This window comes from Lampetra planeri, chromosome 31 (assembly GCF_965212315.1).
Source record: "Lampetra planeri chromosome 31, kcLamPlan1.2.h2, whole genome shotgun sequence".
Lineage (NCBI taxonomy): Eukaryota > Metazoa > Chordata > Hyperoartia > Petromyzontiformes > Petromyzontidae > Lampetra > Lampetra planeri.
Genome location: NC_136137.1, coordinates 854,153 through 868,418, shown reverse-complemented (window position 1 = coordinate 868,418; position 14,266 = coordinate 854,153). Strand labels below are relative to the sequence as shown.

The 14,266-nt window shown below is 50.7% G+C and overlaps 1 protein-coding gene across 2 annotated transcripts in view; it reads right to left on the bottom strand.

Annotated features, from left to right (window-relative positions):
- Positions 1 to 2,281: 2,281 nt before the first annotated feature.
- LOC144729053 (epidermal growth factor receptor-like) overlaps positions 2,282 to 14,266 on the bottom strand; it is an 88,784-nt gene continuing 76,799 nt past the window's right edge. For both annotated transcript variants that reach the window (XM_078608911.1, XM_078608910.1), the window contains exons 20-28: positions 12,329 to 12,514; positions 11,991 to 12,146; positions 11,601 to 11,676; positions 10,918 to 11,064; positions 10,052 to 10,149; positions 8,443 to 8,598; positions 7,949 to 7,993; positions 6,665 to 7,094; positions 2,282 to 5,414 (exon numbers count right to left, since the gene is read on the bottom strand). In XM_078608911.1, coding sequence (XP_078465037.1) covers positions 4,927 to 5,414; positions 6,665 to 7,094; positions 7,949 to 7,993; positions 8,443 to 8,598; positions 10,052 to 10,149; positions 10,918 to 11,064; positions 11,601 to 11,676; positions 11,991 to 12,146; positions 12,329 to 12,514 — 1,782 coding nt within the window. In that variant the 3' untranslated portion in view covers positions 2,282 to 4,926. The remainder of the gene's footprint in view (positions 5,415 to 6,664; positions 7,095 to 7,948; positions 7,994 to 8,442; positions 8,599 to 10,051; positions 10,150 to 10,917; positions 11,065 to 11,600; positions 11,677 to 11,990; positions 12,147 to 12,328; positions 12,515 to 14,266) is intronic.

Sequence of the window (14,266 nt, the reverse complement as noted above, 5' to 3'; positions counted from 1 at the left end):
TGGCACGCTTGGTGGGTGGCACGGGTGGTGGGTGGCACGCTTGGTGGGTGGCACGCTTGGTGGGTGGCACGGGTGGTGGGTGGCACGGGTGGTGGGTGGCACGCTTGGTGGGTGGCACGGGTGGTGGGTGGCACGCTTGGTGGCACGCGTGGTGGGTGGCAATGGCCCTTCTACACAGCACATACTATTCCTCTGCACCGTACTGTACTGTATTTTCCATTCCATTTAAGTCCATGACTACCGATCACTTTAAACTGGATAAGTGGGTTGGCCAGACAGAGGTACATCCATGAATGATTGAGACCATTGGTGTGGAGTTTTAAGCGTTATGCCCTCGTATGCATCCTAGTTTCTGTTATGCCCCCACCTCCCCGACACATTCAGCAATCAGCACTGACCAGGGCGGTGAAGTATGGTCAAATAATCCAGCAGTGGATTGACAAGGTGGGCTGGACACATGCACGTTGCATACAGGGCCTCGAGGTCTCAACCAAGTAGACATAGTCATACAAAACAGAGCATGCTGCAGACAGCACGCACCCGTCGTTCGCACCCAGAGGGCACTACATCCTCAGCACATGCTCGGGGTGTGTGGGCAGGAGATCTGGATTTGGGTTGGCAGTGGGGGGAGGGGGCAGAGGATGAGGAGTTGTTCTTGTGGGGGACTGCCCCCCTCGATGATGAACCCCACCTGGCTCCACTTCCATTGCAAAGTGAGCTCCTTTGTGTCGGCTCCGTTCTTGCTGAATCGCGTTCATTGTGGGCAGCCGGGCCCTATTGTTGTCGCTATTTGCGGATCAAACAGCCGTGAAGCGGTAACTGGGCCGGGCTGTTTGCCAGATTTCGCGGCTGCCAACTTCTCCCCACATTTGTCACATTTCCAGGAAGGTGAATTCGGTGAATGCGCGGCGGTGGCGATCACGCGGCGCCGAATCTCGAGAGCAGTGCCCACCGTGCGGTGCAGACCTTGACACGTGGCTGCTGGTGGCTCCGTGGAGGCCCAACTCAAGACACCCTGGCATTGTCGCGCCACACCTCCAACTGATTTTGTTAGATTTTTCGATTTAAAGCTTTCGTGACTGCAGGGATTCATCTTCTTGGTTCTTTCGGTAAAGTCACGTAGAAGGGAAATAATAAAAATTAAACATAAAATACAATTCTCACGACGTTTTGGCCGCAACGCAAGCAGCCGTCCTCAGGTGAAGAACAGGTCTGTCGGAAAGACATCGTCTGATTTTGTTAGGTTTTACCAAAGCCAAACTTTTTTTTTATGCAGCTCGTAACAACTATCTTTTTGGAAATCCTCCGGATGACTTTGTTAAAGGCTGGCAGGCACCGCTTGATATGAACGAATATTTTTGGGTTGTAGGTCGCACATATTATTTTTGATGATCATCATCAGCCATGGTCAAGACACTGCTGGATGAAGGCCTCCCCAAGTCTCCGTCGATCCCGTGATGGCAGCTGTACAGGCCCAATAACGAGCTCCATAGAGATCAGGGATTGGCTCAGCGTGGCCTCACAGACCGAGCGAGTCCAGTGACCCACTTACACGCCTCAAAGTCTGCACCGCGTGCTTAGTTATTATCACAGCCTGCAGTGGGACTAGTCTCGCTGTCAATAAACACGAGTTAATGATTGAATGAATAAACCATTAAAACACACAGACACAAAACACAGACTCCACACGCGCCATACTTGGATACATCTTCAGCCTGCACGGCTGGCGAACGCGGTGACGTGGTCAGGAACGCCTGGTCGCCTTTGTCTCCCCAGTGCAGATGTTACACATTGCACCGGGTACTTATTTAAGGCTCAGTCGACCTAAGAGAGGTCCATTGCTAATTCAGCTGTTCAGTAATGTAAGCAGTGGCCAGGAATCGGGCCCAAGTCGCAGCATGCCAAAATAAAGTGGAAGACGCTAGTTGTGTCCGTGGATAAAGTTTGACATTCGATACAGACGTCTGTACCGTGTCTCCAGCTGAATTGAGTTTATTGGGGGTTTTAAGGAATTGTGAAAACGTTTGCAGACGCCAATTACAACCTCGGATTTATCACTTCACTTTTGACGGAAATGTTATTTTCAGAAACAATGACGAATGAGCACATCTTGTTCTTTCACGTGCAGGTATTTTTGGATTTGAGAGCTGTATTGAACCAAGCGAGCCATCAAGACACCAATGACTCCACGGCTTCTGTTCACGAGACTTGTCTGACAAATGGTCATGAGCACAATCATCAACTGACACATTTTATAAATCAGTGGCATTGACCGAAAATGTAATATTCCACTGCTTTATTGCTTCTTCAGCAAACATTACACATAAAATGTACACCAACCTAAATGAATGCCAACACAGGTCAACATATTTAGCATTAAAGGAAAAGAGCTAATGCCTTACCATCGGTATGCCCTCGACAGCATCTCTATGTACGCAACATAGTTTTTGACACAAAATAAACCAGATAATATTTTCTAAGTGAGTGAAGTTTAAATGTAATCATTTAATTGTTCAGCAATGTACAGTGATTTAAAAAATAAAACTCTATCAGCTGTAAGAGGTGTAATTTTGGAAAGAACCGACATGTGCTCATGTGCTTTAAACATTATAAACATTGTACAAAAAAATCCCCACCCAGAGAGTAGACAACTTATCGGGGCCTGCAGCATTACAATTCGCAAGGTACAAGGTTTCACAGTATAGCGTACTCCTGTAGGCCATAAGCTTGTGTGAGCCAACGGTCCAACACATATGAGCAAAACAAAATCGACACATGAGAAATGTCACGCCGATGGGAATTTTAAGAGACAAAAGTGGTGGAATTGTTGCTGGATACATTCGGGTTCACTGCAAGAGCCATGGGGATACTTGAGCAATTGCCTCTCCTCGGAGCTCGGGGAGTGGCACGCGGTGATAAGGGCATCCCAAAATACTTGCACCGTCGCTCGATACAGGACACACTATTCCCAGAAAGCTTAGGACTGCTTTCCTTTATTAACACACAGAATTTGCCAGCAAAGTTAAGTTCTAAAGTGCATTTTTCAATGAGGGCTTCGGAATTCATACTCTTGGACTTCACACTATTCGTTGCCTCGTGCTAAGGGGGGCTTCTGTGTTGGCGAAACGTTGCCTGTCCTGGTCGGTGCAACGGACGTTCGGCATCTACGCGTTTCTGTGGTTGGTGAAAGGAAGCTGCCATTTGGCCTTTCTTTGTCCGAGTCGAATCTTTATTCATCTAAATTAGCGTTTTAGCCAAACAATTATGAACGTGATGTGAATCCATGTATTTAAGTATCAACGAGCGTATGCGTTAAATGAAATATGATTGTTTAAACTAAAATAACAGTTATTGTACAGCATAATGGTGGAGTTAAATGTTGACGTACTATGCTGCAACACTTCTAAAACCAACGACAACATTTTTTTGTTTTTCTCACAAACATACATTATATTCCATTATACAGAGCCTTGCCTCTAAGCTGCACTTTGATATCAGTATGAAATTACAATCTGTAAAGTCGCTTTTATCGTACCAATATTTACACAAAATATTTATGTACAGTACACTATAAACTCGGCAGATAAACTCGGTGTCCTGCACTTTTAGAAAAAGACTAAAACACCAAACATAAATGAGATAGCAAAATCATTACAATGCGCTGGGATGGTCAGCAAGTGGATGTTTTCCAAGGTTGTGAGTTCATGACTGCTCTTCTGTACACACAGATTTTGCAAAGATAAACATTTTTCTTGTTAGCTGCAATTACATTTTTCATACGAAGCAAATATCAGCGAAACACCCTTTCACAATCAAAGACAGTGGTGTTTCCCCCAAAAGTCACCTAACCACAGATGTTGATTACAATGTATAAACCGTGTCTATATCAAATAAAAATATACAGTCTTCCATTAAATATATACAAGTGACTAGCTACAACACAAGTTGAGTAATTCTGCCAAGAGCAAGACAGTAGTTCATTAGTGTTAATATTGACATCCCCGAAGAGTGTTGAAAGCTGCAGCGCTGTCTTGATTTGAAGCTTGTAGTGCTGTGCTTTTCAGTAGTGAGATAATGCGAAGCGAATCTACACATTGCTTAGTACCACGGAGACCATCATACATACCACATTGTTTTATTGCTTCGGTATATCTAATAGTGTTAAAAAATAAACAATTCAATACGGTATAAAAACACGAAAAATATACAGCTCTTATAGCTTTTTTCCATTACTGTGTGCGATTCATTTGTAATTACCATGCTTTCAAATACATTAAAAATGTTGTGAACGAGTTCCTTTTGGGCCAGATTCACGTTGAGAAGAAACGGCTGAAACGCAACTGTGCATTGGCAATCGCCCCCATTTGCTGGTCATGGGAGACATCGGTACGTGTTAGCCAAAAACACTAGCTGAAAGGAAAAGGTTCGGCGAGATGTAAATCCGGTCCCCTGTCGCATCACCGCGTGTCCACGGATTTACCATGGTACGGTGGGTTTTGTGATCTTACTGTGGAGTTATTGAGCCTTTTGCGATGCACACACCTGTGGCTCGTTGTGTGGATTGGTGACGAACAAGACTGTGAAACAAACGAGAACCTGTGGGGGCACGGTCCCCACGTGGTAGTCCCAAGAACCACGAGCACTTCTCCTACTTGCAAACAAAACCCGTTTCACCACGACCGCTCCTGCTGATGCCCCTGGCTCCGCCGTGTCACTGGGGGTTAGCGCTTCCCTTTTTTGCAGGTGTCATAAAAATCCGAGACGCCCTGGACAGGGGGGCGATCATTGACACGATACTCCACGGGGCTTTCTCCACTACAGTCCTCGGCTACTCGAGTCTGCCGGTGCAGCACACCGTGGCGTCGATGTCGCGTCACGCGGAGGGTGTTCCACGGCGCCTCATATCGCCGCATCCACCGGCGCGCGTCACACCATCGTGTCGGTGTGTCCGCTCCGCACCCCCGTCCCCAGGAGCGGCATCACCGCCAGCAGATACTCGGGATTGTCCATGGCGGCGGCCACGGGGCCTCCGCCGCCGCCGCCGATGATGCCGTCCACCGACTTCAAGTGGCCGTTGCGCCTGTCCCCGGACGGCGCGCAAATGTACTCGGGGTTGTCGAGCGACGTCTGGCGGCACAGCGACGAGTCCTCCAGGTACTCCTGGTTGTCGAAGGCCTGGCTGCTGAACGGCTGCGAGCTGCCGAGGGGCCCCAAGCCGGAGTCCGCGTCCGTGTCGCTGGACCGCGGCTCGAGGTACTCGGGGTTCTGGACGGTGTACGGCGCCGCGTGGCCGGCGACACTCGAGGCCGTGTTCACGTACTCGGCGTCCAAGTCATCGGCGGCCTGGTAGTTGATGTACTCGGGGTTGGAGAGCGCGAGCGGGTCCTGCAGCCTGTTGATGGGGTTCATGTACTCTACACAGGGGGGCGGGGGGGGCGATGCGCCAAAGGAGAAAAGTCGTGCTCATTAATTAATCACGGACCAACGAACGCATAGTAACTGGACTCTTACTCTTCAACGTCGTTTAAGCGACACTTTCACACTGAGGGCGGCAGGGTGGCGCAGTGGTAAGGCTTGCGCCTCGTAGCAAGGAGGCACTGGGTTGGAATCCTGACTCGGGTGCATTTCTGTGCAGAGTTTGTATGTTCTCACTCTGTTCTGCAAGGGTTTCATCCGGGTTAAAAACATGAAATGTCATTGGTGTTTGTCAAACATTCCAATTTAGCAGGACCCTCCTGAAAAAGTCTTCAGGTTCAGTGTGGCTTTCCTTGATAAGCATTAGTATCTTTATTCCGCACTGATGGTTTGGCAGACGTTACACTAATTACATGTCCAGTGTTGGCAGTGGATAGATATTGGCGGCCACAATAGGCAGAGGATGTCCCTGCACCTGCACAGGATGTTCTTCTTTCTACATTTAGCCAATTTATATTTGAATTTATTTCCATTGGGAAACGCCAGGAGAAAACAAACACATGTCACGGGACAACACTTTGCTTGTCTTTGAAAGTGTTGTGTTTTCCCCAAATTATATCCCAGTTGTGTTGTGCCACGAGACTATCGCCCTGTTAGAGACCGGTCTGCGGAAGGAGACATCACGGAACTACTATTGAGCTCCATTCAAGTGACCTCTGGTCTACACAGTCAGCGGCAATACTTTCCCCACCTGCCCTGCTACTACCTGACAGTCGAACCATTCTTTTTAATTCTCAGGAGCTATAAAATTCGCCAAATTAAATGCAGAACTAAATTTTACGTGATGTTCTATTTTTATTTGTACAGTCACTGGATATTGGATATAAACTCACTACACCTGAGAAGTCGGTTTTAATATCCGGACAGCTGTCTGGATGTGAACCCAGGACCTCCGCAATGAAATTGAAGCACTCTCTGACCTGTGTACCACCCGGTCACCTCAAAGACAACACTTCTAGAAACAATATTCTCTCGTCCCCGCATGTTAAGGGACAGTCCCATCCTAACCCTACTAAAATGTGTTTTCAAAAAGAAAATGCACTACATGCCGACAGGTCAGGAAACTCCGATTAGCACGGTTGGCTACGTACTGTGGCGAAAGAAGTTCAACATACATACATGAACTACTTGCTATGCCGCCTACAACTTATACAGGCGGCACCACCTCTATGCCCCACGCCAAGCTCACCGGGATTGTCCAGGTTCTGCGGGCGGCTTTGGAAGTTCAGATCGTCGCCGGTTCCGTCGTCCGTGTCATCGTCGTCACCACCGCCGCCGCCGCCATCGCTCGCGGGCGCCGGTGGCCCCGTGGGGTCGCTGCTGTAGCGGTGCCGCATGCTGTTCTTGTGCAACCTCGGCTGCGACGCCTTCCCGTCCACGCACGTGCCGCCGATGGGGATCTCCCCCGAGCCGCCGCTGCCGTAGCCACCGGCACCTCCGACGAACACGTCCGCCGCGGAGCCACCGGCGGTGGCGTTGGCACTGCCGCCGGCGCCGCTGCCGGGGTAGTGGGCGTGCGCGCCATCCGACTGGCGCGAGATGCTGCGGCTCAAGAGCGACGGCATGCGCGGGGCCGCGGCGCCGTGCTCGGAGCCGAACTCCGAGTCCGGGTCCGACGTCTGCACCACGGTGGAGGATGATGCACGCAAAAAGACAAGCACGGAAAAAAACATCATGCATGCGCGTGGAGTCTGCAACGCTCCTAGGGAGCCAACGTGATGCCCGGTCACCTTTGTCTTTGCAGAACGCACGACATCACTAGGTTCTCATTTAAGGCTGAGTCGACCGAGGAGAGGCCTGGGGACCAGTTCAGAGATCAGTCACCACTCATGTTAGTCGTGGTTGGGAATTGAACTTGGTTAAACAGTTTCGCAGTGCTCTGTGCTAACCACTGCGTCACATATGTATGCGTGTGCATTACATACTAAGACAAATATCCCCGTATACCCTAAACAGACTGTTGGGGCAAGTTCTGTTAGCGAACACCTATGAAGGCCGGCACGGCACAAGAGGGGGTGGTGGGTGGCTAGCACCACGTCCGGTCGCCTTTGTCTCCCGAGTGGCAAAGTTTACACACCGCACAGGTACTCATTTGAGGCCGAGTCGACCTAAGGGAGGACCATGATCGGTTCAGATAATAGTCACTTGTGTTGGCCGTGAGCGGGAATCGAACTCGGATCGCTGGGTTTGTAGCGCGACGCGCTACCCGCTCCCCATGACACACACATGATCAAAACGATGTTAACGAGTGTCGGCTTCCTTTGTCTATCAAGCGCTTATATTCACGCAACAATGCACTGGGTTATTTATTTAAGGTTGAGTTGACTTAAAGGAAGCCCAAGCCATGTTCATATTGCAATTGAAATACGAAATGAACCCGTATTTACAGCACGACTGCAGAACACACACACATGACAGTTCAATGCCACAGTTGTTGACAGCATTTTTTTATTTATAATATTCAGGCACTCACCCCAGTAATGCCTTGGCAGGGCAGTGTTGGGGAATTGCTTCCACTCTGTGGGCACAGGGGGCACAAATGACACATCCATTACGGGATGTCCACATTGCTTGGCAATGTGATGAATTGTCCACCTCCCAACGTGACTCCACTTCGGCCAGGAGGTACACACAGAGCTAGGTTGTACAATGTATTCAGGAGTCATCGTCAGTATTATGTCACACGCATTGAGACACACGTAGATGACGCGGTGACACTGTGCTGGAATTGTTATCGACTGACGTCAAATGAAACGAGCGTGTTATCAGTCCCAATCCTGGCCACGCTTGGCCCCCACTCCAGCCCGACCAGGATATCTGGTTTAGTTCCGGTTCAGCAGGGCAAACGGCAGCAGCCAGGGTAAAAGCACTCGCATTGTAATGGCCCCACGCTAGCTTGGCTCAGGTATGCCAGTGGAAAAGAGGTTGGAGGGTGCGGGTGGGTGAGATGCGTTGAGGCGCGGTTACCGGGTCGATGGCTCCCGGCGGCGGCGGGCGGAGGGGGAATGGCGGCGGAGTGAGGTACTCCTCGGCGTCCACCATCTGGCTCATGTCGTCCTCCTCCATGAGGCTCTGCAGGAAGCGGCTGTCGTTGGGGCTCGGCAGCTTCATGCGCTCGTCGCCCTGGCGGAGGGGACAAAGTCGCAGAGGTCACTCGAAGGGATCTCTCACGGGAAGGGTTTTCTCGCGACGTGACACCGATAGCACAATTGAGATACAACTTAGAGACAGAACTGAGGAGTGCCTTGGATTAGAGAACACGTGCAGGCTAGATACATCATAGTGACCGTGAAGCAAGGTTCTGTGAACTTGGCAGGACACGTCGCTCGAAGCAATGACGGCTAGTGGGAGACTAACTACCAAGCGGTGGCCAAAGAACAGAAAGCGCCCAAGTGGACATCCACGGTGGAGAAGGAGTGACGCAATCGGCTCGCGTTGAGGTGCTGGGCCGATTGTTCCATCACGGGATCATGTAGGATGGCGGTCACTTGGGGAGGCCCTCATTCAGCAGCAGATTGACAGAAACCGCTGCACATCAGAATCAGAATATTTATTTCTACTGGAGGATGTTTACGCATTTTTTCAATTTACTCTGCAAGAGTCAACACAGGTAGACTCAACAAGGGGGGTGGGAACTTTGTTTGCATATTTTACAACATTCCTAGAGGCATGAGTAGGGGAAAAAAAGTCCACGGTTGATGCAACTTGTGATAACTCAAACGCAGTGTGCAGTAACACACACCACACTGCCACAGCGCAAGCAGTGCGGACCGGCCTGTCTCTCGTAGGTTCACCTCGGGGCGTGTGTCCCCACATTCCCTTGCGTTGGCTGCTGTGGACTTTTTTTCTCGTGAACGATATGTATGTGTATGTATGCTGAACTTCTTTCGCACCGTACGTAGCCAACCGTGCGAATCGGAGGTGCAGGGGAATGACAACAAACTAAACACAAAACAAAATAACTTCTCCAGAATTTGTTCAGAACTGCCAACGCCGATCGTTGTTCCGCACCGCGAGACACTGGTGGGAGCACACTGGGCGTGCTGCCATTTTGTTTCGTTGCTGCCTTAATATACGGCCATTACTTTCTAATATTTTGAGTTGGTGGTCTAGAATCAGAATCTTTATACTGGAGGAATCCGAAGAGCATTAAAGCTCTTTTTCACAGATGTCCAGTCAGGGCGAGCCTGAAAGTTACAACAACAAACAATTAAAAAAATACAATGGGAGTGCAGAGTATAGGAAAGGTAAGAAAATCAGGAAAAAACTAACATTTGTATTGTACCAGGTAAAGCCCACTGAGCTATTTAGCTTATTTCTCAGACGCGACCTGGCCACAAATGACGATGTGGCTAACATGTGGACTTTTATAGCAGCAAATTCATCTCAACGCTCTCTTTTGAGTCGGTGACCTAGACAAGACTTAAAGCAATGTGGTGGTCACATGACATGCAGGCAAGGGACGGTGGGAGTCGTCCCTTCCTGCTGTTTGTTAGCGACACTCACATACCGCTTGTTTCCAAGCCTGCAAGACGAAGGGGACACATGATGGCGTGATGGCGTGGGGACCCCTCACCTGGATGACGAGGTAGCGCGTAGGGTCGCGTGCCATCTTGGAGAATTCCGCGGCGAGTTCCCGGAACTTAGGCCGACTCTCCGCATCGATCATCCAGCCTGGCGGGACACAAGCACACGGAGCGTCAAGCGACTGCACGCTGCTACGTTTGTTTTTCACCAGGTGACATGCCCCAGCGGGAGCGCTTTCGCCGCTTGTTTCAGAGTTTTGAAGTTCTAATCCGACAGGCCGTCCTGGTTATTACTATGGATGTATTAGCCATATTAATACGGGAAATTGCTTGCCGGTCGTGGTCCAAAATTGTAAAATAAAAAACCTACAAATTACTCAATTGGGAATAACACAGAGCAATCATTGCCCCCGACTGGTAGACAAATGCCCACTCGCAGGCCAAGCACTGGAGCCACCTTGTGCTCACGGGGGCAGCTGCCACTGGGGATGCCCTCTCAATTGTTTGAGATGAGATGTAAGTCGCTTATCACGTATATAGTGCTCTGAGATGCCCTGCTGTAAAGGGTACTCTCAAAATGTAATAATTATCATATCATTATAATAATCATCAAATTAGGTTATTTAAAGCCATCTACCTGCTCTTGCGCACGTATTTTTATTTCTGTAATTTTGATTCCAATCCGCCTTAAATGCACTGCTCGAGGTACATACACTCTACTGTGTTTTACAATTTATTTAGTTTAGTACCTAAATCAAAATTCAACACCCAAACCCCCCCCCCATCCCCCTCCCGGACCCCCAACAGCACAGGATGTGGAGGTGGGAAATATTCTCCAAAGCTGCATCCCAGACAGCTCCAGCTGGAACGGATCCCCGGCGAGGCAGGCGAAGCGATCGCGTCAGGCGCCACGTACATTTCACCATGATCATGTAGACGTCGATGGTGCAGATGGGCGGCTGGGTCAGCCGCTCTCCCTTCTCCAGCAGCTCGGGGATGTCCCGCGCCGGGACGCCGTCGTACGGCTTCCCGCCGAACGTCATGAGCTCCCACAGCGTGACGCCTGTGATGCGCCGGCAAGGGGGGTGGGGGGGGGAGCGGGGGACAGCGGCGAGGGACGTTACCGACGGAGGTGCTCGAGTTGCGACGTTGTGTCCCATCTCGGAGACGAAGCTGGGTTGGAGCGTGTCGAGTATGTGGAGGGGCGTGACCACGTCGCTGCACGTGCAGGCAGCGACGTGGTCACGACGACATAGCATCGATATACCGCTGCAGAGCTTGAGACTGCCGTCTCTGCTCATATGCATGGGTTTTCTCTGGTGTTCAAATTTTACCCACAAAGCAAAACACTCATTACTAAAATTGACCCAACATCTCAATACAGGACCCTCTTGAATAAGAGTCTTGAGACTCGGTGAAACTCTAAAGGGCAATGAAAGGGCATTATTCGTATACGCTATAAGGGGTGACAATGTGCTACAATCAAGAGAAGGGTCTGCAGTTTGTCTGTCGTCATCAAAGCCAGACAGACGGTGAACGTGACCTCCTGCTCAGCAGGAGGTGCCTGCGGGAAGCCAGGCAGGTGGCTGCGATGAGTACCGTAGCTCCACACGTCACTCTGATGGGTGAAGATCCTCTGCTGAATCGACTCCAATGCGAGCCACTTGATGGGAAGCTGTAGAAATCGAACACAGACAAAACAAGAGCACATGATGCTTCTCATCCAACTAAAACTATTAAAATTTGTTCGAACTTTGAAGTATGATTTTTGTTCGAAATGCTACGTGGAACTAAGGATTAATATAGCATTATTTGGGGGCACATTTGAATAAATCCTGCAGAATGTTTAACCTGAAGGTTGCCAGATTCATAACAGATATTTGGGTCAGGCCACACATTTGCGGAGCAGATCTGTGTCATCAAAACATTAGAGCAGCTCCGAGGAGATGAGCTGTGGGGATGGGAGTGGGGGGGGGGGTGGGAGCTCACCTTGCCCCCCTCGGAGTGATACTCGGTCTCATTGAGGTCCAGCAGCTTGGCGAGCCCAAAGTCGGTGATCTTGACGTGGTTTGGCGCTTTCACGAGCACGTTGCGAGCGGCCAGGTCCCGGTGAACCAGCCTCCGGTCCTCCAGGTAATTCATTCCCTGTCGTTCGTGCGCGGGGAACATTTTCACAAATACTGTTGTCAAAACTCCACTGGTTGGCGCTCCTGGTGGGGACGATGTTGAGATGCGCGGGGTTCTGAGGTTCGGGCACGTGCAGCAGCGCCTCTTGCAAACTAGGTGCTTTCCACGCCCCGGGCCGCGCGCGCACATGCTTCACTTGCCTTGGCAATCTGCACACACCAGTTGAGCAGGGGCTGGGAGCCGATCTTGTCAGTGTGCTCGCGCACGTAGTCGAGGAGGCAGCCGTACGGCATCAGCTGCGTCACAAGCTGCGTCGTCGAGCTCAGGCAGATGCCCAGCAGGCGCACCAGGTGCTGGTGGTCGATGCTCGCCATCACGTAGGCCTCCTGCACGCGGCGACACCGGCACATGTACGCCCAGAGTTCAACAGCCTGGCTATTGCGGGGCCACTGAATGTGTAATGTGCGCTACTGTAAAAAAAAAAACATTGCCATTACGGAGCATCATACACGCAACTTGCACAGACCCTTTGTCAATCCACTGCTAGAGGAGTGTCTCCTCAAGCCATGTGTCCCATCCTGAACACAGTTCACCACACTGCTCATTTAGGGTTGATGAAGGTGGGGAGCACAGAAGTACAGTACTCTGTGGTGGGCAGCAGTGGGCAGTTCACCAAAATCCATTGAAAAATGGTGATCTGTGTTAGCTTGGGGGGGCGCTCATAAAAGTTAATTAGAGACAGGTGAAGGCATGTGGGGATGTGACCGTGACATTTCACGAACAGATTCGAGTAGCTGCAGCTGTAACAACGTGTCCTGACACTCACAGGGTAATGTGTTACATTGATTGCATTGTACCAATTTTATTGGAGGGGTGACAAAAGGCAATAATAGATTAAGCAATTTTCCCAAACATTTTTACTTCCTACACGACTTGAACCTGACAGCCGGAGATTGTGGGTGCAACGTGCACGGAGAACCAGGCCGTGCTGGGCACGAGGTGACGTTATCGGCGGCGGTGGAAGGCGTAGTCAACAAGACTTGCGTCGAACGACGGGCCACGCAAGCGCCCACCCAGGAATGCGATCGTTACTCCGCAAGATCGGAGCGCGCCAATGGCGTTAGCTCCCGTCTGCCACTCGTGGGCGACCTCACACAGCGCGACGTGAGCGGTGGCGACACAGACGTGGCAAACAAAAAATGTTCGCCTGCCCAAGCTTGAAAATAATAAATACCCCGGGGTCCAAAGCAGTCAACTGTTTACCAGCAAGGAATAATTAAGTGGCATGCGTTATCAGATATAAAAGAAACTATATGATCACAAACAAAGCTGCCACTTGCACAGACTGTGTGCACATACGCGCAGACGGGCGCACGCAAGCCAAGGCCGCCGAGCGTTCCGACAGGTAACACAGGTAACAGAAGTAGCACAGGCAACACAGGTGAAGTTCCGATCGTGCTGTAGCCGATGAGATCAACTCCCCCTGGTGGAAGGCGGTGGGCTGGTGCGATTCAATGCAAGGCCATTACCATTTAAAAAAAGAAAATGTGTTTATCTCAAAGTACAAAACAATAACCAGCTTTTAAACAGAATCAACAGTGCGCACCTCTGATGATGTAAAGTACACAATCCACTGGAATCCAACACATCCTTTGACAGTGTTGGATTTTTGTACGGGGGGGAGAAGGGCAAAGGACAGGGAAAGTGGGGGGGGGGGGGGGCGCAATGTGGAGGGGTGGTCGTGTTCCTAGAGCGCGAGTATGGGCAGGAAGAGCAACAGGGCCACTCCCGGTGACGATGTGTCGGCCGAGCTTTCAGGATTCGTGCCCCAGGCTTTTGTGGTCGTCGTCGTCGTCGCGCGGTGCCACCGTCCTCGCAGAGACGTTGTGCGTCGCCCGCAGGCAGGCCGCTGTGCGTGTCGCCTCTCCGTTTTTTGTTGTTTTTACTTCACCTGCACCGTGTCTCTCCGCGGCACCTCGAGAAAAGTCGCCTCTGTGTTTTAGCCGCAGACTGTGAAATGAAACTTGAACGCATCGGGCCCTATCTCGGCAGCGCGGTCTGGTTTCGCATGACCTCCACTGGCTGCCAGCATGACTCGGTGGCCGCCAGCATGACTTGACCGCCGAGAGGCTGCGGTA